General features: G+C 46.6%; 1 protein-coding gene across 1 annotated transcript; it reads left to right on the forward strand.

The window, feature by feature from the left end:
* The first annotated feature begins 17,338 nt into the window (after positions 1 to 17,338).
* LOC144718804 (anterior gradient protein 2 homolog) lies at positions 17,339 to 23,187 on the forward strand. Its single transcript, XM_078594355.1, has 7 exons — positions 17,339 to 17,681; positions 19,542 to 19,605; positions 20,162 to 20,214; positions 20,975 to 21,051; positions 21,570 to 21,633; positions 22,067 to 22,150; positions 22,589 to 23,187. Exons 1-7 carry the CDS (start codon positions 17,564 to 17,566, stop codon positions 22,636 to 22,638), a joined length of 510 nt encoding a protein of 169 aa, XP_078450481.1. The 5' UTR covers positions 17,339 to 17,563; the 3' UTR covers positions 22,639 to 23,187.
* Positions 23,188 to 24,757: the final 1,570 nt, after the last annotated feature.

The raw sequence follows: 24,757 nt of genomic DNA on the forward strand, positions 1-24,757 counted from the left end.
TTGCGATCGAAACGTCGTAATATTGTTTTTTCTATCTACGTCGCTTTACCGAAAGACCCAAAGAATATGAATTCCTGCAGTCACGAAAGCTTTAAGTCAAGATGTATTTATTGCCATGTATTGTGGCTTTAATGCGCGTGGTGGTGGTGGGGGGGCTGTGTACACGGGAGTGGGGTGGGGGGTTATAAGTCGCGTGTCGTGTTGTGTGTTCATTGTCGCGTTCTGCTGCCCCGCGTTGTAATGCCGCTCTCTCGAGGGCCCTTCGGGAGCTCCCTCGAGTTCCTTCTGCCAGCTGTGGCGTGAGCGAGACATTGCGGAGCTGCATTGTTTATCTTTAACAACGCAATTATTTATTTAACGTTTTGGGGTAAATGCTATTTCATGCCACAATCCGGCTCAAACTGCGTGCATGTATACATGTTAGTGTGCTGTTAAGAATTTGGAATGTCTGTGCTTTGTTTAATGTGTGTTGGGTTTTTGTCTTTTGTGTAGAATTTTGCGCTCTTCTGTCCTTCGCCCACACCTCCGATTAGCACGGTTGGCTACATACGGTGCGAAAAAGTTCAACATACATGCATTGTTTGCTTTTTTTAACGTTCCACGAACTAAATTTACGGACCATTCGTGTATTGTTCTAAATTATAGTAGCTCGTGTAAGAAACCGGCGACCTGAGTTCGCTTCCCGGCCAAGGATAATCTTCAGTCGCGAGTGAAAGTTGAACCGGTCCTAGCTCGCCTAGCTCTCGGTGGGCAGATATGCATCCAGCAGTGGGTTTGTAAAGGGCCCTAAATTTACAACCCAGCCCTGGCGTAAACATCCAATGTACCCCCGACCCCCTCGGGTTCTGAGCAATCCACTGCTTAATTAACGCCACCACGCGACTATGGTAGTCGTTCGGCAACAGCATAATCGGGATCGCCACAGTTATCCGGTCGGTCGGTCACGTGGGGATGGCATAACGTGTGGGGTTTTACCACCTCTTTCGTCCAAGACGTTTTGGCACGCTGGAAGAGCAGGCCAACATACCCACCGGTGGGCTTCTCGCGAAGATTCATCTCGTGGAGCTCTCTTCGCCAGCAGTGTCGCGAACAGAACATTGCAGGGCTGCACCTTTACCTTATTGTTGTTACGCAGAGCGCCCCACCACGTGCAAACACTCGAGGCCACCGCCGTCACTCTGTACGAATCGTTGCAGATGTTATCCCTCGCAAGTAAACAGTGCGTTCCGTTCCATTGAGTCTCGCCTATATATCTCAAAACGGCCTTTATTAATAGAGTTTAATAGAGTACCACAGACTATCGGGAACAGATTTTTTTTTTAAGGAAACGATAAGCCACGCGCGAAAGCTTTTTAGCCGACGTAAGAAATGTCCAAAACTTCCTGCCGCCCTTCATCAACCAACAACGTGAAGTGCCGCCTTCAAAGCGCCGAGTGGCAGAGCGAGCAGACGCGTGTGCGAGAGAGACCCCCCCCCCCTTCTCGCTGTCTGACAGCTTCTATTGCCTTTGGCAGCCATGTGAGACGAGGAGCGACCGAAGCCCAGTGTTTACCCTGGCAGGGCTGGCAGGAACGACGAGGCAGAGATATAATCAGGCACTCCTGCCGTCACCCTCCTCAACCCTGCTCCTTCGCTCGCAACCCCCAACTCACCTCCCACCTTCCTCTCCCTCTCCCCTGATTCTCCCCCTAAGTCTGGGCCTCAAACTAAGGGGGGGGGAGTCAGACCTCCACTTGCCCCGTTCTTCGAGGCCAATTTGTCCTTATCTCCATAGAGGCGTCAATCAATCAATAAAATATAAGCAGGCTTCCGCTACGTGTCTTCACGTATAAACAACAACGGGTGTAAGTCCACCAACCCAATTGACCCCTCAGACGAGTGCCGCTCGAGGAGGTTTTTTTTTAAGGCACCCATTCGCTGATTCACTGTCCAGTCACGTACTCATCGGCGGTCAGTCGCCTCCTCATCACTCTTATATCGTTCCCTACTACCGTGGTTACTCTTCCCTGGAACTTGACCAGACTGTTTGGTCTCGTCCACACTGCTGTGTTCCTGTCTGATTTTTTTTTCTTTGTCTGTATCGTTTGTATAGATGTATTTGCTCCATTAGATAAAATATAAGATCAATGTAAGACACGTATTATGGTAGGTTTTTACCCTTTTAACTGGTACAAAACTGACACCTTTATTCAAGGCATCATGTTTGCAATGACCACAACACAAGTAGTCAATAAAGCAAACAAAAAGAAGCAACTCTGATAAGGATAATAATATGCACTGTCCTTGAAGTTGATTGGCCCACACCCGAGACGGCTTTCTTTAGAGCCTAGTCCCCATTGGTGTAGGGCCAGATGACACCAGAAGGCGTACAACCCAAAAACAGTGCAATATCAGAGTATTGAGAGTTCGGGGTAAACATTTACACTATGAGATCTCTTTTACCAGTGGCAAAATATAATGGTAGGTTTTTACCCTTTTAACTGGTACAAAACTGACACCTTTATTCAAGGCATCATGTTTGCAATGACCACAACACAAGTAGTCAATAAAGCAAACAAAAAGAAGCAACTCTGATAAGGATAATAATATGCACTGTCCTTGAAGTTGATTGGCCCACACCCGAGACGGCTTTCTTTAGAGCCTAGTCCCCATTGGTGTAGGGCCAGATGACACCAGAAGGCGTACAACCCAAAAACAGTGCAATATCAGAGTATTGAGAGTTCGGGGTAAACATTTACACTATGAGATCTCTTTTACCAGTGGCAAAATATAATGGTAGGTTTTTACCCTTTTAACTGGTACAAAACTGACACCTTTATTCAAGGCATCATGTTTGCAATGACCACAACACAAGTAGTCAATAAAGCAAACAAAAAGAAGCAACTCTGATAAGGATAATAATATGCACTGTCCTTGAAGTTGATTGGCCCACACCCGAGACGGCTTTCTTTAGAGCCTAGTCCCCATTGGTGTAGGGCCAGATGACACGAGAAGGCGTACAACCCAAAAACAGTGCAATATCAGAGTATTGAGAGTTCGGGGTAAACATTTACACTATGAGATCTCTTTTACCAGTGGCAAAATATAATGGTAGGTTTTTACCCTTTTAACTGGTACAAAACTGACACCTTTATTCAAGGCATCATGTTTGCAATGACCACAACACAAGTAGTCAATAAAGCAAACAAAAAGAAGCAACTCTGATAAGGATAATAATATGCACTGTCCTTGAAGTTGATTGGCCCACACCCGAGACGGCTTTCTTTAGAGCCTAGTCCCCATTGGTGTAGGGCCAGATGACACCAGAAGGCGTACAACCCAAAAACAGTGCAATATCAGAGTATTGAGAGTTCGGGGTAAACATTTACACTATGAGATCTCTTTTACCAGTGGCAAAATATAATGGTAGGTTTTTACCCTTTTAACTGGTACAAAACTGACACCTTTATTCAAGGCATTGCAAACATGATGCCTTGAATAAAGGTGTCAGTTTTGTACCAGTTAAAAGGGTAAAAACCTACCATTATATTTTGCCACTGGTAAAAGAGATCTCATAGTGTAAATGTTTACCCCGAACTCTCAATACTCTGATATTGCACTGTTTTTGGGTTGTACGCCTTCTGGTGTCATCTGGCCCTACACCAATGGGGACTAGGCTCTAAAGAAAGCCGTCTCGGGTGTGGGCCAATCAACTTCAAGGACAGTGCATATTATTATCCTTATCAGAGTTGCTTCTTTTTGTTTGCTTTATTGACTACTTGTGTTGTGGTCATTGCAAACATGATGCCTTGAATAAAGGTGTCAGTTTTGTACCAGTTAAAAGGGTAAAAACCTACCATTATATTTTGCCACTGGTAAAAGAGATCTCATAGTGTAAATGTTTACCCCGAACTCTCAATACTCTGATATTGCACTGTTTTTGGGTTGTACGCCTTCTGGTGTCATCTGGCCCTACACCAATGGGGACTAGGCTCTAAAGAAAGCCGTCTCGGGTGTGGGCCAATCAACTTCAAGGACAGTGCATATTATTATCCTTATCAGAGTTGCTTCTTTTTGTTTGCTTTATTGACTACTTGTGTTGTGGTCATTGCAAACATGATGCCTTGAATAAAGGTGTCAGTTTTGTACCAGTTAAAAGGGTAAAAACCTACCATTATATTTTGCCACTGGTAAAAGAGATCTCATAGTGTAAATGTTTACCCCGAACTCTCAATACTCTGATATTGCACTGTTTTTGGGTTGTACGCCTTCTGGTGTCATCTGGCCCTACACCAATGGGGACTAGGCTCTAAAGAAAGCCGTCTCGGGTGTGGGCCAATCAACTTCAAGGACAGTGCATATTATTATCCTTATCAGAGTTGCTTCTTTTTGTTTGCTTTATTGACTACTTGTGTTGTGGTCATTGCAAACATGATGCCTTGAATAAAGGTGTCAGTTTTGTACCAGTTAAAAGGGTAAAAACCTACCATTATATTTTGCCACTGGTAAAAGAGATCTCATAGTGTAAATGTTTACCCCGAACTCTCAATACTCTGATATTGCACTGTTTTTGGGTTGTACGCCTTCTGGTGTCATCTGGCCCTACACCAATGGGGACTAGGCTCTAAAGAAAGCCGTCTCGGGTGTGGGCCAATCAACTTCAAGGACAGTGCATATTATTATCCTTATCAGAGTTGCTTCTTTTTGTTTGCTTTATTGACTACTTGTGTTGTGGTCATTGCAAACATGATGCCTTGAATAAAGGTGTCAGTTTTGTACCAGTTAAAAGGGTAAAAACCTACCATTATATTTTGCCACTGGTAAAAGAGATCTCATAGTGTAAATGTTTACCCCGAACTCTCAATACTCTGATATTGCACTGTTTTTGGGTTGTACGCCTTCTGGTGTCATCTGGCCCTACACCAATGGGGACTAGGCTCTAAAGAAAGCCGTCTCGGGTGTGGGCCAATCAACTTCAAGGACAGTGCATATTATTATCCTTATCAGAGTTGCTTCTTTTTGTTTGCTTTATTGACTACTTGTGTTGTGGTCATTGCAAACATGATGCCTTGAATAAAGGTGTCAGTTTTGTACCAGTTAAAAGGGTAAAAACCTACCATTATATTTTGCCACTGGTAAAAGAGATCTCATAGTGTAAATGTTTACCCCGAACTCTCAATACTCTGATATTGCACTGTTTTTGGGTTGTACGCCTTCTGGTGTCATCTGGCCCTACACCAATGGGGACTAGGCTCTAAAGAAAGCCGTCTCGGGTGTGGGCCAATCAACTTCAAGGACAGTGCATATTATTATCCTTATCAGAGTTGCTTCTTTTTGTTTGCTTTATTGACTACTTGTGTTGTGGTCATTGCAAACATGATGCCTTGAATAAAGGTGTCAGTTTTGTACCAGTTAAAAGGGTAAAAACCTACCATTATATTTTGCCACTGGTAAAAGAGATCTCATAGTGTAAATGTTTACCCCGAACTCTCAATACTCTGATATTGCACTGTTTTTGGGTTGTACGCCTTCTGGTGTCATCTGGCCCTACACCAATGGGGACTAGGCTCTAAAGAAAGCCGTCTCGGGTGTGGGCCAATCAACTTCAAGGACAGTGCATATTATTATCCTTATCAGAGTTGCTTCTTTTTGTTTGCTTTATTGACTACTTGTGTTGTGGTCATTGCAAACATGATGCCTTGAATAAAGGTGTCAGTTTTGTACCAGTTAAAAGGGTAAAAACCTACCATTATATTTTGCCACTGGTAAAAGAGATCTCATAGTGTAAATGTTTACCCCGAACTCTCAATACTCTGATATTGCACTGTTTTTGGGTTGTACGCCTTCTGGTGTCATCTGGCCCTACACCAATGGGGACTAGGCTCTAAAGAAAGCCGTCTCGGGTGTGGGCCAATCAACTTCAAGGACAGTGCATATTATTATCCTTATCAGAGTTGCTTCTTTTTGTTTGCTTTATTGACTACTTGTGTTGTGGTCATTGCAAACATGATGCCTTGAATAAAGGTGTCAGTTTTGTACCAGTTAAAAGGGTAAAAACCTACCATTATATTTTGCCACTGGTAAAAGAGATCTCATAGTGTAAATGTTTACCCCGAACTCTCAATACTCTGATATTGCACTGTTTTTGGGTTGTACGCCTTCTGGTGTCATCTGGCCCTACACCAATGGGGACTAGGCTCTAAAGAAAGCCGTCTCGGGTGTGGGCCAATCAACTTCAAGGACAGTGCATATTATTATCCTTATCAGAGTTGCTTCTTTTTGTTTGCTTTATTGACTACTTGTGTTGTGGTCATTGCAAACATGATGCCTTGAATAAAGGTGTCAGTTTTGTACCAGTTAAAAGGGTAAAAACCTACCATTATATTTTGCCACTGGTAAAAGAGATCTCATAGTGTAAATGTTTACCCCGAACTCTCAATACTCTGATATTGCACTGTTTTTGGGTTGTACGCCTTCTGGTGTCATCTGGCCCTACACCAATGGGGACTAGGCTCTAAAGAAAGCCGTCTCGGGTGTGGGCCAATCAACTTCAAGGACAGTGCATATTATTATCCTTATCAGAGTTGCTTCTTTTTGTTTGCTTTATTGACTACTTGTGTTGTGGTCATTGCAAACATGATGCCTTGAATAAAGGTGTCAGTTTTGTACCAGTTAAAAGGGTAAAAACCTACCATTATATTTTGCCACTGGTAAAAGAGATCTCATAGTGTAAATGTTTACCCCGAACCCTCAATACTCTGATATTGCACTGTTTTTGGGTTGTACGCCTTCTGGTGTCATCTGGCCCTACACCAATGGGGACTAGGCTCTAAAGAAAGCCGTCTCGGGTGTGGGCCAATCAACTTCAAGGACAGTGCATATTATTATCCTTATCAGAGTTGCTTCTTTTTGTTTGCTTTATTGACTACTTGTGTTGTGGTCATTGCAAACATGATGCCTTGAATAAAGGTGTCAGTTTTGTACCAGTTAAAAGGGTAAAAACCTACCATTATATTTTGCCACTGGTAAAAGAGATCTCATAGTGTAAATGTTTACCCCGAACTCTCAATACTCTGATATTGCACTGTTTTTGGGTTGTACGCCTTCTGGTGTCATCTGGCCCTACACCAATGGGGACTAGGCTCTAAAGAAAGCCGTCTCGGGTGTGGGCCAATCAACTTCAAGGACAGTGCATATTATTATCCTTATCAGAGTTGCTTCTTTTTGTTTGCTTTATTGACTACTTGTGTTGTGGTCATTGCAAACATGATGCCTTGAATAAAGGTGTCAGTTTTGTACCAGTTAAAAGGGTAAAAACCTACCATTATATTTTGCCACTGGTAAAAGAGATCTCATAGTGTAAATGTTTACCCCGAACTCTCAATACTCTGATATTGCACTGTTTTTGGGTTGTACGCCTTCTGGTGTCATCTGGCCCTACACCAATGGGGACTAGGCTCTAAAGAAAGCCGTCTCGGGTGTGGGCCAATCAACTTCAAGGACAGTGCATATTATTATCCTTATCAGAGTTGCTTCTTTTTGTTTGCTTTATTGACTACTTGTGTTGTGGTCATTGCAAACATGATGCCTTGAATAAAGGTGTCAGTTTTGTACCAGTTAAAAGGGTAAAAACCTACCATTATATTTTGCCACTGGTAAAAGAGATCTCATAGTGTAAATGTTTACCCCGAACTCTCAATACTCTGATATTGCACTGTTTTTGGGTTGTACGCCTTCTGGTGTCATCTGGCCCTACACCAATGGGGACTAGGCTCTAAAGAAAGCCGTCTCGGGTGTGGGCCAATCAACTTCAAGGACAGTGCATATTATTATCCTTATCAGAGTTGCTTCTTTTTGTTTGCTTTATTGACTACTTGTGTTGTGGTCATTGCAAACATGATGCCTTGAATAAAGGTGTCAGTTTTGTACCAGTTAAAAGGGTAAAAACCTACCATTATATTTTGCCACTGGTAAAAGAGATCTCATAGTGTAAGACACGTATTGTTTGCTGCAGCTCTGTGTCAATCAGCACAGTGATGGACTGTGCTGATGAATCCCAGCATTGTCGAAGCCGGTCCGGTGTTTGATGCAAAAATGTTGCTTGCTGGATAACATAGGCCACGGAAAGCGCATGTGCTGATGTAGTAAAATGCTTCAGTTTTAATGAAATAATCCTCATTTATATTTATTTATTGACTCTAATGCTCTCCAACAGCATATGGTGAATGTACATACAAGTCAAATTTATGTTTTATTTTAACAGCTTCGCAACAACAATAGGAAGATTAATGCATTACTATCTTAATTCCTGGAGGTGATCGCTCCATTTGCCTCATGGGTGCCCGGAGATAAAGCATCACCATTTGTTTCATCTTCACACCCTGTCACAGAGCTGCAGGGGTCCAGCTGAGAGCCCTCATACGTTTTAGACTTTTACATTTTAAGACGGAGGAATTTTTTCTCTCTGTAACACTTCCTGCTGCATGATTATTATTTTTTATTATTATTAACAAACGATATCACCGAATTTTCCACTGCCTTGCTCTCTGTCCTAAAATATGTCAAATCCCATCCGAATCCCGTCAGCCAAGGCGCGTTGCTGCCAGGAGCCAATGATGGACCCGGCCTTGTGGGAGGCTCCTCAGGGTAATACAAAAACAACAATCTGACGGCACAATTGCTTTGTACAGCTCAGATGTGGTACATGTATACGGTATAACTCATTCCTGCGGAGGGAGCTGGTAGGAACGTTGGGTTAATCGGTCAATGGCCAGGGTTAATGGCGGCGTGGTGTATTCCGCAAATATGCCCGACTGTTAGCGCGGGCACAAGCCGGCGTGAATAGGTTAAACGTTGAGTTTTATAAGGGCACCACGGGGTGACCAGCCCCTCCCCACCCAGCTCCACCCCTCCCACCCCCCACCCAGCTCCACCCAGCCCCTCCCCACCCTCCCCACCCAGCCCCTCCCCACCATCCCCTCCCCACCCAGCCCCTCTCCACCCTCCCCACCCAGCCCCTCCCTCCCCACCCAGCCCCTCCCCACCATCCCCTCCCCACCCAGCCCCTCTCCACCCTCCCCTCCCCACCCAGCCCCTCCCTCCCCACCCAGCCCCTCCCTGCACGACGGACGGATACAATAATCCCCTGTGGGCTGGTGTAACCAGGAGGTTCCTACCAGTATAAACACATGGATCAGAGAACACACGCAGGTTAATGACATCATCCAAGCGAAGTGAGCTTGAGCAGGACGCGACTCTCGAAGGGGGTGATGGCCGATGGTCAAAAATAACAACACAGTGGCAGCCAAGCAATGGAACCCGTCCGGGAGGACAGCCACGAGGAAGATGAAGCGATGACATCAGCTCGTGTGCAGGTGCTGGATGAATTATTGCATTGCTGAAGAGGCGGCAGCGGCAGCTTGTGGAGGCCTTCATCCACCAGTGGATTGGTCATGGTTCATGCTAATGACTACAGAGACTATTCAGTAGTATTCAGGGACGGGCTTTTTTGCCCCTTAAAGGACGGGTGTATATTGCAGTAAATATGAAATATTCAATCGAAAATTGTTCAGCTCATGATTACACTGGTCAACACGCTTTTTCTATCATAAGGTATTCCAACGGTTTTAAGGTAATTTTGGGGTGCTGATTCCAAATCTGGCATCAGTTTTTGTCTATCACATCAGGTTTTTGAGATATCAAATATTGCATTTTCAATAAAAACTGCAGAAGAAAAATATTAAATAAATGTGGATATCTACATAAAATTCTATTATAAAAACACTATCCTAAAAATAGAGCACCATATTTTAACACTAAATCAGTCACTGACTCGCAACAACTTGCAATCATAAGTGACAGAGTTCATTTCGGGTAAAATCAATGAAAATGGGGTATGTCGATAGCATAAAAATGAGATGTGATAGAGCAAATCTGAGATCATATTTGGAATCAGCACCCTGAAATGAGTCTTAAACAGCTGCAACAGTCCAGGCCAGAATTTTTTTTGTTGACCAGTGTTATTAATGAGGGGGGAGTTGCCCCATGTAGAGTGACGTCACCCGCCAATGGTTATTGGGGAGGGGTGCGGCATGTGGAGTGACGTCACCCGCTCATGATTATTAATGAGGGGAGGAGTGCGGCATGTGGAGTGCGCGACCTTCTTGTGCGTTCGTGTAAATTTCCACGCGTGCATGAATATTAATGAAGGGGGGGGGGCTCTTTTACAATGACGTCACGCACAGATGTAGCACTGTGCTGCGTATATTTATTTTTTACCGTCACTTTCTGTAAAGAAACGTCATATTTAAAACGAATTTGCGGAATAAATTACTTAATTCAGCTCGACCTTCCTCTGCGTTCGTGTAAAAATCTACCCGCTCATGAATATTAATGAGGGGGGTGGGCCTCATCTGAAGTGGCGTCACGCGGGAGGGTGGGCCTCATGTGGAGTGACGTCACGCGCGGGACGGATAGACATTTTTGGGTGATTATAGTAGGTAATACGCCACAGTTAGTCCATCGGCAGGTCTCGTGGTGGTGGGGTAAAAGCGTGGCAATACGTCTGGTCAGCGTGGGAGAGTAGGTAACACATTCCTGCGGAGGGAGCTGGTAGGAACGTTGGGTTGCTCGGTCAATGGCCAGGGTCAACGGCGGCGTGGTGTATTCCGCAAATATGCCCGACTGTGAGGGCGGACACAAGCCGGCGTGAGTAGGTTAAACGTTGAGTTTTATAAGGGCACCACGGAGTGACCAGCCCCTCCCCACCTAGCCCCACCCCTCCCACCCCCCACCCAGCCCCACCCTCCCCACCCAGCCCCTCCCCCCCCTCCTCCCCACCCAGCCCCACCCTCCCCACCCAGCCCCTCCCCACCCTCCCCACCCAGCCACTCCCTCCCCACCCAGCCCCTCCCCACCCTCCCCTCTCCACCCAGCCCCACCCCTCCCATTTTCCATGCACGACGGACGGACACAATAATCTCCTGTGGGCTGGTGGTACCAGGTGGTTCCTACCAGTAAAATGTTATTTCTAGATCTCCTTCTAGAGTAGGCCCCTCCAACTGGAAATGGCGTGGGCAAGTCATTGCAGGGCTGCGCTGTTACCTATACTGTACAGCATTTGGCCACATCACCCGGAATTCGCCCCATCTCATCAGATCTCAGAAGCGAAGCAGAGCTTAGACGGGATAGCGCTTACATGGTTGACCACCATGGATAAAACTGGCGTTGTTATTAACGGCGGATGCGGAGCTACGCTGTGAGAAACATCGCATGAAACAAAACACATTGTTGAACTGTATTATGCTCCCACGTCTCTATTTCCTGTCATAGCCAACCTCGTGCTGGTGATGACGATATGGCAGAGCCCGTGCTCATCCACACAGGGAGAGAGGGCCCCGCCGGAGTCCTGCGCTGCTGGTGTGGATATTGCAGTGCTGCCATCTAGCGGCATTATGTATTTGCCATTAACGGAAAAAACGTTGAAGAAGTGACCAAAGCGCCACGGTGTTCAGAGCTGGAACTTGCCGATAACAATAGCCAGTCCACCTGCGCGCCTCATCAGCAGGTGATCGCGCGCGCAGGTGGACTCACTGATCATTTGAACACAAAGCGATCATGGCGTGGTGATGATGTTGCTGCTGCTGCGCCAGTGCTGGGCTCCCTCCAGACCGGTTCTCCTAGGCGACTGCGTCTGGATGCGTGCGCCCGACTGCCAGAGAAAGCGCTGATGATGAAGCCACTCCTAGAGCGTTCGAGTTTCCCACTGGAACTCGATGTCAGTCTATGAGTCTGTATTTGAGCGTGTGGGTCTCTGTGTGAGTCTGTAAGCCTCTGTACGCATTGTACGTCTCTGTGTGAGTCTATGGCCTCTTCGTGAGTCCCTGGGACTGTGAGAAGCAACTGTCAGCGCATCCCAGTCTGAATTAATCCACCTGCATTAGTACGGACTCAATAGTCACTGTGCCAAACGGGAACTTGGTAGCCCCTTCCAAAACATCACGATCATGTATATTAGCTACTCACACAATGACAACAATTTGTAAGTAATAAATATAATAATTCGCAGACCTTTGTAAATCCACTGCTAGATGAGTACCTCCCCCACTTCGTTGTTGGCCACCGGGGGTTGCTTGGGTATCCTGTACCAGGTTTCGATATCACTCGCCCACTGATGTTAGACTGTAGCCGGGAATCGAACTCAGTTGTCCGATTTGATAGTACAGGGCGCTCGCCTCTGCGCCACCGCCCAACCCCCAGGTATTGCATTTTTTAGCCAAATGTTGACATACGGTGCTGGTACTACAATGGAAGGCTCAGTAATGCAATGGATGTTGTCCTTTCCCACACAGAGCAAAGAGACGTCGCCTGCAGGTGTGGCAAAGGTAATTGCTAAGACCTCACCGCAGTGTGCCACGTAACACTTTGATGCGTTGTTTTGTACAGCGCATTGTGGTGCTGGACCACACCTCGTTGCGGTGAGAGTTGCAAAGTTGCAAAAAAGGAAGGAAAACAAGTAAACCCGTAAAAACAAAGTTTTTCACTATAAATCCTTTATATGCGTGGCGGCTAGAGTCCTCTCGTCCTCTGGCTTGAGATGGCTGCCACCTATGGGTCAGATGATTGTCTGCCACCATTAAGCAATTGGTAATTATATATTTAATTTGTTTTCCCTAAACAGTGTAACATTTTGGAATTTTTTTTTCACGAAAATTAATTGTCACACACAACGAGTCTGTGTGGAAAATGTCAGCTTGATTGGATCACGGGAAGTGGGATAAAAAACGAGCGAAAGATTTGCACGGTCCTAAGCAAGCAAGCGAACTTAATATAAAGAATTTAAAAATATATTCGCCTGTGGAGGACGCGGGGATCGATCCCGCGACCTTTGGCATGGGAAGCGAGGGCGCTACCAACTGCACTACTCCGCCACGGCCTGTGGAGGGGTTACGCTCAGGGCTCTTACACTGTGACGTTCAGCCAAAGCCATGAATGAGTTATATTTGAACATATGTAAAATATTTTTTTTTTCCTAAAAAGTGTTAAATTTTGGGAATTTTTTTTCACGAACATTAATTGTCTCGCACAACGAGTCTGTGTGGAAAATGTCAGCTCGATTGGATCACGGGAAGTGGGTTAAAAACGACCGAAAGATTTGCACGGTCGTAAGCAAGCAAGCAAGCACGCAAGCAAGCAAGCACGCAAGCAAGCAAGCACGCAAGCAAGCAAGCACGCAAGCAAGCAAGCAAGCACGCAAGCAAGCAAGCACGCAAGCAAGCAAGCAAGCACGCAAGCAAGCAAGCACGCAAGCAAGCAAGCACGCACGCAAGCAAGCAAGCACGCAAGCAAGCAAGCAAGCACGCAAGCAAGCAAGCACGCAAGCAAGCAAGCACGCAAGCAAGCAAGCACGCAAGCAAGCAAGCACGCAAGCAAGCAAGCACGCAAGCAAGCAAGCACGCAAGCAAGCAAGCACGCAAGCAAGCAAGCGAACTTAATATAAAGGATTTAAAAAGGGCTGATGTTGTCGAGTGGCGCAAGGCGCGCCAACACCAATGACGTGTCTATCGAGTGTGCAGGCGGTGCAACTGCACCATGGGCCGGAGAAGCCCAGGCGTCAGGCTACGAAGAGGTTGGAGGGCGGGGGATGGAGGGCCCCCATTTAATTCCTTACACCAGGGCACATGCTGACCATGCTACGTGCTATACGTCAACGGCTGATGGTGTGTCGGAGACGTTCTGGCCGTGGGTTTGAGGCCAGGTTTCAGGCGGCTCTGATTAAACTGGGTTTTCACATGTGGCGATTGTGTGATATCTGCCGGGTAAGCACATACTTAAAATTACGTCGCCAATGTCGATGGAATTGAAAGGCGTTCCTTTGAACGCAACGTAGTTGGAATCAGTGAGATGAGCAGGAAAGGGAAGAACTCCATACATCTGGGAAATTCAGTGTGTCGATTTATCCATGCGCTTGGATTATTTTGCTCCTATAAATTTCCACGTAAGCCACTTCGTTGAGCTATCATTTATGGCCAGGTCGCTTCTGAAATAGAAGCTAATAGCTGAGTGTGCTTTACCTGGTAAGACAAAGTCTATTTTTGAAGTGATTATTTGCTTAGCTTTCCGACGTTGCACTCTTATCGTGTGTTGTACTGTTTGTAGTTGTAACATTCTCACTTGCCCCTACTGGACATCTGTAAAAAAAGAGCTTTATAGCTCATCGGATTACTCCAGTGTAAATAAATATCCCGATGTTGATCTAAACCGCGGCTCGATTGACACGCGGTGAACGCTTCTAGCTAGGAATGTGGAAGGCGCGCCCCTGCTGTGGAGGGAGACGCCTTCCGAAGCAGTTCCCCCCCCACTCGCGAGTTATGTCTGAATCGGTTGCGGGCACCGTCTTCACCAGCCCGCACTGACCAGCGTGGTGAAGTACGGTCAAGCACGCGCCATGACAAGATAAGGCACGAGGAGGCCTTCATCACACGGCAGATTAGCAAAGATATTTGAATTATTGATATCTAAATGTATTTTTTTTTTATTATAGTAACACGCATGCTACATTAAACACGCTACTCACACGTGTGGGCAGACACATTCACGCATTCGTGCTCACATGCATTGCGCACACACATACTCTACAGTCTACATATATGTACGCGCACATGTATTGCAAAAATAATGTACACACATGCGGACATGTAAAGAAAAAATACAAATATCTCCCGGATAGCATTTAACAGACTGTTGGGGCAAGTGCTGTTAGCGAGCGCCTGTCGAAGGCCGGCACGGCCGCCTTTGTCTCGAAAGTGCTGATGTTTATACACCACACCAGGTTCTCATTTAAAATCTGAGTCGACCGGTCCAAATATTCGCCACTGTAATTGGTCGTGAGCGGGAATTGTACTATTGAACTCGGATCGCCGGGTTCGTTGTGCAAGTGTGTAAACCACTCCACTATACTGCTCACCCAGAAATTACACACAAGTACACGCATTGTACACGTCAAGAAGAATACGACAAATAACAATAGAAATATTTAATTAAAAAGCCCCAATCACCGCAGGCGATTCGTGATGCGAGCGGCCATGGAGCATGAACCAGTTAGCAAGCTCCACGTGGGCTCACCAGTTAGCGATCTCCTGTCCCCGAGGGCTCGTGAGAACCGGTTTCAGAAGCTGCCTCTTCCAATCGCAGAGCGACGAGTCTCCTTAGCGCTCCGTGACGAGCGCGCGGTCTGACGGCCGCGCTCGCATTCCTTGTTTGCGATTTCGCACTCACGTCGTCAGTCAAACAGCTTCACATCAAAGCCGATGGCCAAATGACCCCAGAACACGTCCGATCTCATCAGATTTCGCAAACTATGCAGGGGTTGAGTCTGGACAGTGGTTTCTCAAGCGTATTTTTGCGTGTAGAAGAATTCAGTTGGTGGTATCAGGACGGTCATTAATTACTGCACAACATTGCTCTCTTTGGCATGGTTGAGTTGCGAAGGTGATGCCCTCACTATGTGGTTGACCAGATGTCACTTGAGGTGGGGCCTCCGTGATATCCGCTCACGCGGGCGGATCTTTAACACTGCTCTGCGAGAGTTCTGAATGCGGTTTCATCCAATAACGTGACACGGATATATATTACAATCGGGATACAGTTGTGGAAAAGGACAACATCAGAGCGGTAATTGAAGTCAGGGTGACTGTGTGAGTCACGAATTGACTAAGCTGGAACAACACAATTGTGTGTTGTGGTCAAATTATTTGAGAACAAACTACGATTTTCTTATGAATCTAAAACCATTGTGGTTTTCACGGTGATGAGAGAGTACAAGCGCTGTTTGTTTGTTTAACTAGCCACGGAAAGCAACCCTTCCAGGAGAAGACAAAATCACCTGCAGTGAGCCCACCCGCCAGCCGTCCTGGGTTCATTCCATGTCGCTGGACTCTGGTGAGCGAGCCAAGAGAGTGTGTGGTGAGGACTCTGCGCAAGCCCCCAACCCCTTGAATCAATCCCTTGCACGTAAACATGGTGTGTGTTATATCTCTCCACCACCTTTATAAAATGGCGAAGGATTACCGACTCCCAATGCAAGAACGGCATCCTTGGTCACGGACTGCATGATGATGATGGTTTTCACGCGTGGACCTTACTTTATTGGTTACATTATATATAATAATTTCAACTCCTTTATTTATAACGCGCACAGTATGCACTATTAAAGAGATACGTGAAACCACATATAAGAAAGCAGGCAGCCACGCGGTGAGCTGGCACCAGCAATTGCCCACGCTCTGAAGTGCTCTATATATCAAGGTGTTATTGGCCAATTAATGCATATTTACATGCGGGAGAAAACCGGAGCACTCGGAAAACACACGCGTGCGAGAGGAAAACACTCGATCTCACATAAACGGAACAGGTCGGAGTCCACATTTAGCTGTACTGCCTCCTCCTGGCGAGCCAGTGTATGGCACCTCCGCGACGCCTATGGGAAGGGGGAGTTTCACGTAATATTGTCTGATCCACCAGCCCTCGCCTCCACGGTGCTGGATTACAAGCGTGTGCCACCACCGCCCGTGGTGGTGGTGATGATGATGGGGCACATGATCTCTCTGTCTCTGTTGTACAGTCATTGCTATTATTGAGTTTAAATGCAATGCGAGTTTCACTTCTAACACGCATCGCTGATTCAATCACAATCGCCAATAGTGGCGCAGCGTGGTTGGCACGGGACCTGGTGCCAGCAATGAAATGGGCAGAGGTGTGGACTCGAGTCATGTGACTTGGACTCGAGTCAGACTCGAGTCATGAATTTGATGACTTGCGACTCGACTTGGACTTGCATAACAATGACTTTGTCCCACCTATGAGATGTGGACTCGAGTCATGTGACTTGGACTCGAGTCAGACTCGAGTCATGAATTTGATGACTTGCGACTCGACTTGGACTTGCATAACAATGACTTTGTCCCACCTCTGGAAATGGGACCCCCCCTGTTTGCCTTCCTCCCTCTTCATCGCCCAGCCCGTGTACCCCGGTGCCGCTGCTTCTACATTAAATTATGCACTGCACGTTAATGGCCGTGATGATGACGAATGTATGATGAATGTTAAATTATTATCCTGAACATGATCATATGGATGGAGATAGTGATAGCGTCGGTGTTGGCGATGATGGTGATCGTGACGATCGATCAGGGATGATCATGAAGATGGGTAGATGAATTGATGTAGATTGTAATGAGCGTGGTGGTAGTGGTGCTGGTGATGATGGCGATCGTGATCATCATCATGATGGGTGGGTGGATGACTGGTAGTAGTGATGACGACGACTATACACGTTGGTCGACTGTCGCTGAGAACATTCCCCACGGGCTCTCACGCTCTCAACGCTGCGCGGTTTGCCAGCAACATTTCGCCAAACACCTTGGGGTTATGGGCGGCAACACTCACGCACAAAAAAGGGTGCGACAGCCGGGCGTGCCCGAGCCAAGACGTCCTTAAAAGCGGGGCGACGGTGTGAGCACTGCACATCTCCGGATCCCAACAACACCGTCTGCCTCTTGCGAGACCTCGTCCATCCTCCGTCGTGATGAAGCTCTCGGTTCTCATCATCGTCTGCGTCTGCGTGGCTGCCGTCGTGGCCAACAAGGACGCGACAACTCAGTCACGCAGGAAGCCCAAGAAGATGCCCCAGACCCTGTCCAGAGGTAAATGGGGAGGAGGGGGGGGGGGTGGTCGGGGTTCGGGATAAACACCTGACGGACGGGCAGACGGGGGCCACATGACGCAGTTACGGATACTTGTACAGTCGTTTTGTCAATCCACTGCTGGATGAAGGCCACGCCACGTGGGGCGTGTTGTTTATTTGACTGTACTTCACCATTAACGTGGACACGTATAAGTCCGAAACGGCGATGGGTTTAGTTGCACTGCCCTCGACTGCACACTACGTACTCTCGCAGGATATGAAGTGTGCTATGTATGGCAAGTCGCATATCTAGGGACTTGCCAGGCTCAATCTGCTTAGCTTCTGAGATATGACGACACGAGGCGCGTTGCGGGAGAGTTGATTCCTACGCGCGTCGCTCGCGGGCGTTGTAACGATTACAACATCCCGTGAGATTCGATGCATTGTCGCGAAATAGTGCCTCATTTGTAATATTCCCCGCGTTGTTTCGCCTCGCCTTTATTGCTTCTCGTGTTGTTCTTGGTCTCGTTCGCCCCAGCTCGCGTGTGTTCTTGCTTGTTCCCCAAGCAAGCTGTGAGTTTTAATTGATCGCGAGTTTTATTATGCAAAGCCCACTGTGAACATCATCTACTGGCAGTGGCGTATAGCGTGGCCGACGTGAGCCCTGGTACGGGGAATGAAATGACCATCCGTCCCATGTGCCCCGGTGCAGTTGCACTGCCTGCACACTCTATAGCTACACCAATGCCTGCTGCAATTCCTTTTACTGTTGATGATGGTCGTGATGATGCCAATCGAAATTCTATTGCCTAAATTATTATGCACCACCACCTCTATTACCACCATTGCCAGCATCACGGTGATCACTATGATAACTATTTCATCACCATAATAACCATCATTATGATTACCACCATCACAACCATTACGAACACCACCAACAACCATAGCCGTCATCATCAACATCATCATCCTTACGATCTCCTCGTGTTGCTATTTCAAAGCGCACATGAATGTAAGCAGTCCATCTCACGCGTGTCCCACACAAAACCAATCCACGTCCGCTTGGGTCGTCCCTCCGTATGCAACCCTCCCTTGACTGCCATCCCATTTACTGGCTTTGCTCTTCAGATGTCACACATATGCAGCGACGTGATCTGAATGTCATGAAATCCCACATATACTTAATCATGATTTCATTATTAAAGGAGTAAGCCCCGAATTTTAATCGTTTATTGTTACACGAGACTTTTCCCTGACCGTGAATTTGCAGCTGCATGGGCGTGCCGGGTACGAATCAATAGAGAATAATTAAGTCCTGGCGTGGCACACATCGATTACATTTTAATTACCAACTCACCCTGACCCTTCAGGGTGAATACATTGCGTCACATGAGGCATCTTTCCAAGCCACCGTGAAAGTGCCTCAATTATATCATGCCACATCTATTATCCATTACTTTTTGACTCATACGACGGAGTGACCATCAGCACTGCCATCTTCTGGCCACACCTAGCAACGTTCCTCCTTCGACACATGGCAAGTCCTTGCAAGTGGTTCACCCTTGCACGTAATTATCATGTTCATTGGGTCTCTATGCAAGTCTATCGGTCTCTGTGTGAATCTACACGTCTCTCAATGTGCGTCTATCGGGCTCTTTGTGAGTCTATGCATCACTGTGTGGGTCTCGAGGTCTCGAGGTGAGAAAGCGCTGGTAATGAAACCACTGCCGGGTGCATTCCAGTGACTCGACGAATCCACCTGCACGCGTTATCACCCGAGAATGGAAGACACGGGGTGGAGTTTGTACCCTCAACGCGGAGCCTGGAGCTGATCTCGCCGTGTTCTCACGCTGTGCTCTGCGCGTGCTGTGTGCAGGCTGGGCGGATGAGGCGGAATGGGTGCAGACCTACAGCGAAGGGCTCTACAGAGCCAAGAAAGAGTAAGAAGCAATGGGTCACACAGAACTGAGATCCTGCACTCCTTCCACCCGCATACACACACATACACTTTGATGTATTCAGAGACAAATATGTCCGTATATCCGCGTAGACTTTTCGGACAAGTGCTGTTAGCGTGCACCTATTACTAAAGCTAGCATTGTGCACCTGGGAGTGGTGTGACCCATCATCTCTCTCATCAGTCCTGCTGTTTACACATCGCACCAGGTACTAATTTAAAGCTGAGTCAACCGAGAGTGGGTCCGGCACGACTTCAGATAATCCCCGTTGCCGGGCTCGAACTCAGCTGACTGAGTTGCATTGCGCCACCGCTTCCCCAAACCGCATATACACACAAGACTAAGGGTCTCGTTAATAGCCTACATAGGCTGTTGGGACACGTGCTGTCAGCGAGCACCTATTAAGTGTGCCACAGGCACAAGTCCGTGTAAAAAGGGAAATACCGGGCCGCCTCTGTCTCCCCATTGCTGGTGGTGTGTGTCATTGTGTGTGTGCGGTAGCGGAGACAGTGTGTCTATAACGCGTGTGTTTGTGCAGGGGGAAGCCACTGATGGTCATTCACCACCTGGAAGAGTGTCCCTACAGCCAAGGTGAGGAGGCGAGGCACAACCCTCCACGTGTTCTCCATCCTTCGGGCAATCTCACAAACACAACAGAGGCTTGGGAATTAAGTTCATAATAGTATGGTGCTTATTTACTCATGAAATCCTCACCGAGTCTCAATACATTTTTTTTCAGGAAGACCCTGCCGAGTTTTCGCAGGAGCAAACTATGTTGCTACTGTGTGTAATCCCAACTAAGTTATTTGCAGGTCATCTTTTTTTCCAGCATTGGGATGTTTGGCCAGTACCAGTTGCACTCTACGTGCTTGTTTTGTTTAGCTCTATTGACGTTGGCTTCATTGGCGTAATGAAACCAGCCCTCCATTGCTAAAATAACAAAATAAACCAGCAGGCAAATGTCGTCTTCTTAATATATCTCTAAAAAAATACACAAAGAATAGGCCCCACGGCCCTTTGGGAGTGAATCATTTCAGCGGGCACTGATTCAAGTACAATACAAATTTGCGCCGGTTTTGACACAGTTTCTCATCAGGAGAGTCAGGTTTGTCTGAATCAATGGTGGTGAACTGGCAGGTGTAACAGGCATGGAAACTCTCTTTAAGCTATGGGTCGTAAGTCGACGCTAAATCATTATATTGCGTCCTAGCTCACATATCCCACGAAGAGTGTAATTTATCTTGCGACAGATGATATATGAATGATATATAGATGACATTTGCATTATATATAGGTGATATATGTATTATATATAGATGATATTTGTACTATTTTATGCTTGTCACGAAAGGACTCAAGAAAGCTTTTGCTGAGAATGCTGAGGCTCAGAAGATGGCAGATAAAGATTTCATCATTCTTAACCTCGTGGTACGTAAATATATCTGCACGTATGTGTATACATGCATGTGCACGTGTGTACTGTATGTGTTTGAAGGAGCGGTGGTACAGTGGTAAGCACACTGCATTACGAACGTTGTTCTAATCACATATTGTGATTGAGTTCGATTCTGAGTCACAGCTAGCATCAGTGGCGAGTAATGTCAGTTTCAGTATTTGGATTCATGTCTACCTTTTGGGTCTCATCAACGCATGAAGTATGCATTAACCACACATACTTGTGACAAAACATGCAAACAAACATGCTCTGATAATATATGCAGTCTTTGAAAATGATTGGACTACACAAGAGACAGCCTTCTTTATCGCCTTGTCTCACCAGTGTTAGACCAGAGAACGCCAAAATGCCTTTTGACTCAGAGAACGCATAGAAAGGGTAAAGCCTATAATTATGGTTAAATAATAGTATGTAGAAATGCATAGCACACGTTGCATGACTGTGAATAGCTGTGTACCTAATGATGTTTGTTCCCACAATCGTCTCTCAGTTCGAGACCCACGACCAACATCTGGCTCCTGATGGCTACTACGTCCCAAGGATCATGTTCGTGGGTAAGTGGACCACCGTCACAGACATAACGGGAGCGTACACGGAGTTAGTAAACACCACGCCATTTACACTCTCGTTTCACTCTTGTTTTAAGATGCGGAGTCTCGTGCTGTCAGCTGTGGGGTGCTGGTGGCGATGTATGCCTGCAATATAGCGTCGAGGTCGTCAACTCCTGGCTTGCCAGGGTATATATAAGGCAGTACAGCAAGTGGATTATTTTCCATCTGTACGAGGATTGAGTGTTATCCTCATCACCCCTCCTCCTTGCATGCGTGGGTTTTCTGTGAGTAGAGACCGGTTTCTTCACGACTTAAATATGTGCTCTTTAACAGCATCTGCCCTCAACAGCCTACATCGGGTCTTAGGCTATACTGGGAGGGTTTTTTTTTGTCTTGTAATTATTGTCGTTGCTTATTTTAAAAATTAACTTTACAGATCCTTCCCTGACTGTGAGAGCTGACATCGCCGGAAAGTACTCGGACAAGCTGTACACGTACCAGCCAGAAGACCTGAACTTGCGTGAGTGCCTGGGTTAGGGCTCGTGTTAAGGTTGGGTCAGTGGCATAGCAATGGAGTGTGCTGGTTGGTGCAACTGTGTCAGTCTCCCACAGTTGCATTTCTCACCGAATATATCCGTGGTTACTGGTAGACTGAAATAGACACGTGAATAATTGCCAGAGTCATAGCAAAAAGTATATTATATGTAGTGTGCCAGGGGTGGAAATGTTCTGGGTCACAGACCTGGAGACACCTGGCTAATATTAACAAAAAAACTGGACACAATATCACCGAATAGGTTGGCTGAAATTAAGCTGAGCCTGGGTGGGTTTTCTACACGCGACAGCTGTTTGTTTATAGAGATGCATCTCCATTCAGCATACATATCCAGACCAGCCTGTTCAGCCTTGTCACACCGCGCGACACAACTAACGCCTTTAATTATTGTGTTCGCGGCAGTGGTGGCCAACATGAAGAAGGCAAAGATTTTGCTGCACACGGAGTTTTGAAGACAGCAGTTGTGCACGCATCCATCTACTGCGCACGCATCCATCCACTGTGCCTGCCATGGCATCAGGAAATGGCATCTTCAGAATCGAGCCCCACACTCTTCCAGGAGTTGGGCCGGATACGACCTGCAACATTTTATAGGGCACGTGGCCACACGAGGCCTACCACTTCACACTGCCTAGTAAACCGATCATTAATCAGAGAAAAACCCATTTTCCAACCGACGACACTGCGTATATAATTGTATCACTTAAGTCAATTCAGACGTGGCCGCGTTGTGTATTAAATGTGTGGATTGACAAAGGTATTTGAAAGTGCTGTTCAACCCTCCGTAAGAAACGGGTTCAACACCCCTGCTCGACTCCCAACACGGCCCTCACGTGGACGCACATTCCCTCGGTTTTATTAATGATCAAACTGCTGTTGTTTGCTCAGTTCTGCCCATCGCTCATGAAGCCGTGGACTCCATTCGCTGTATAAGTGCCGCCATAAGCACGTTCATGCCATATTGGTGTTTGCGTTTACACACACAATAAACCTTGCTCAAACGTCGACTCATTTTGGCATTATTCAACAGCCATTGCTATTCGGCCAATACAATGACATCAGTTCGTATTGGTGTATAAAACACGGTGGATGTTTTCACGGTTGTGCTGGACCGCTCTCCGATGCGTTCCAGAACAAACGTCGGATATAATGTCAAACAAGCGGTGTAACCCAAAACCACATCGGATAACTTAAAATGTGAACCGGGTGAAAGCTCTAACCACTTGTGTCTCATGGCAGATCCACTCACTTTCTCCACCAGAGAAATTCAGTCTGACATGTGATTTCATTAAAATGCAGAAAGCTTTGGAGCACAAGGACATAATTTGTTTACTGATGCCAGGAATGGGGAGGCGTGTTCTGAATTAAAGACCCAAGCAATGTCTGCATTCAGGCTTTATTTACAATTCCATTATTAGCAGCATTTTAATAACCTCGCTTTCTTTCAAAAATTTGGTCGTTAAGCTTTGCGTGCACCAATAGTCAAAATGTGACATGACCATGTCACTTGCATGAATGAAAACATCAATTGACAAAACGATGCAAATCATGCATCGTGGGCCTTCATATGAACGAATCTCGTTAACACTCCTATTAATGAACATCACGGGTTTTGCCGTCCCATTCACTCGGAGGGAAGTTTCGCGTCCGTGGCAAGCAAACCGGTTTGAGGCTTGCGCATTCTTCCTCATTGCGGACCCAACCGGGACTCCACTCCTGCACTGCACAGATGTTGCGGACGTCGTGGGCGGTGCGGGGTACTACGATCGCGGTGACACAGTCTCCCTCCTGGCTCCAGCCCCTCGCCGTCTCCCTTTGTTGTCCCAATACAATAACTGATTACTTTTCAGCCCCCCAGCTTCGTCTCCCCCCAGCTACGACCAGGTCTATCCCAACCCCTCACCAGCTCCTCTTGTTTTACTGCATCATCACCACCACTTGCAATAACCCAATTCTTCATTTCAAATTACAATGCCAAGTACAATTGTACAATTCCTGTCAAGCACCTTGGTATATTTATATCGCGGCCTTGGTAAAGGCACTATATGCTGTTACGGGCGTTCATCACGTACTTCTCTGCAACCAGCGCGCATTTATACAGTATTAACGTGGCTGCAATGCGTACCAGTCAAATATAATCAAATTCCAGACCATGCCTAATACGTGGGGAGGAATATCTCAAACGAACCCGACCTCAATCTGCATTCACCAACCAAAATTTACCAGGGTGGTGGGTGCAGTATGATTAAATAATCCCCAAGGCCGATCAGGGAACAGCAGTCAATTGACACAGCACTGAAAATTACATTTGGGAGATTTGTAGTCAACACGTCCATAACCTAGATACTAGACTTCTCATGCATGGTTTAGCCAACCACTGGCTCAACCAGATACACAGATAACAAAAACCACAGGCCACATACTGTATAACTGCCAGTCCTATACAGGGTCTATGTGAGAAGCCGACAGCTAACAAGTTCAGGACATTTCTTTGATCAAAGTCTAAAGTTGTGCACTGCACTTTCAGATTAATATTTCCCTTAAATCGGCTCGACGGCAGTTATTTTATGT

The sequence above is a fragment of the Lampetra planeri genome, chromosome 1 (assembly GCF_965212315.1).
Source record: "Lampetra planeri chromosome 1, kcLamPlan1.2.h2, whole genome shotgun sequence".
Classification (NCBI taxonomy): Eukaryota; Metazoa; Chordata; class Hyperoartia; order Petromyzontiformes; family Petromyzontidae; genus Lampetra; species Lampetra planeri.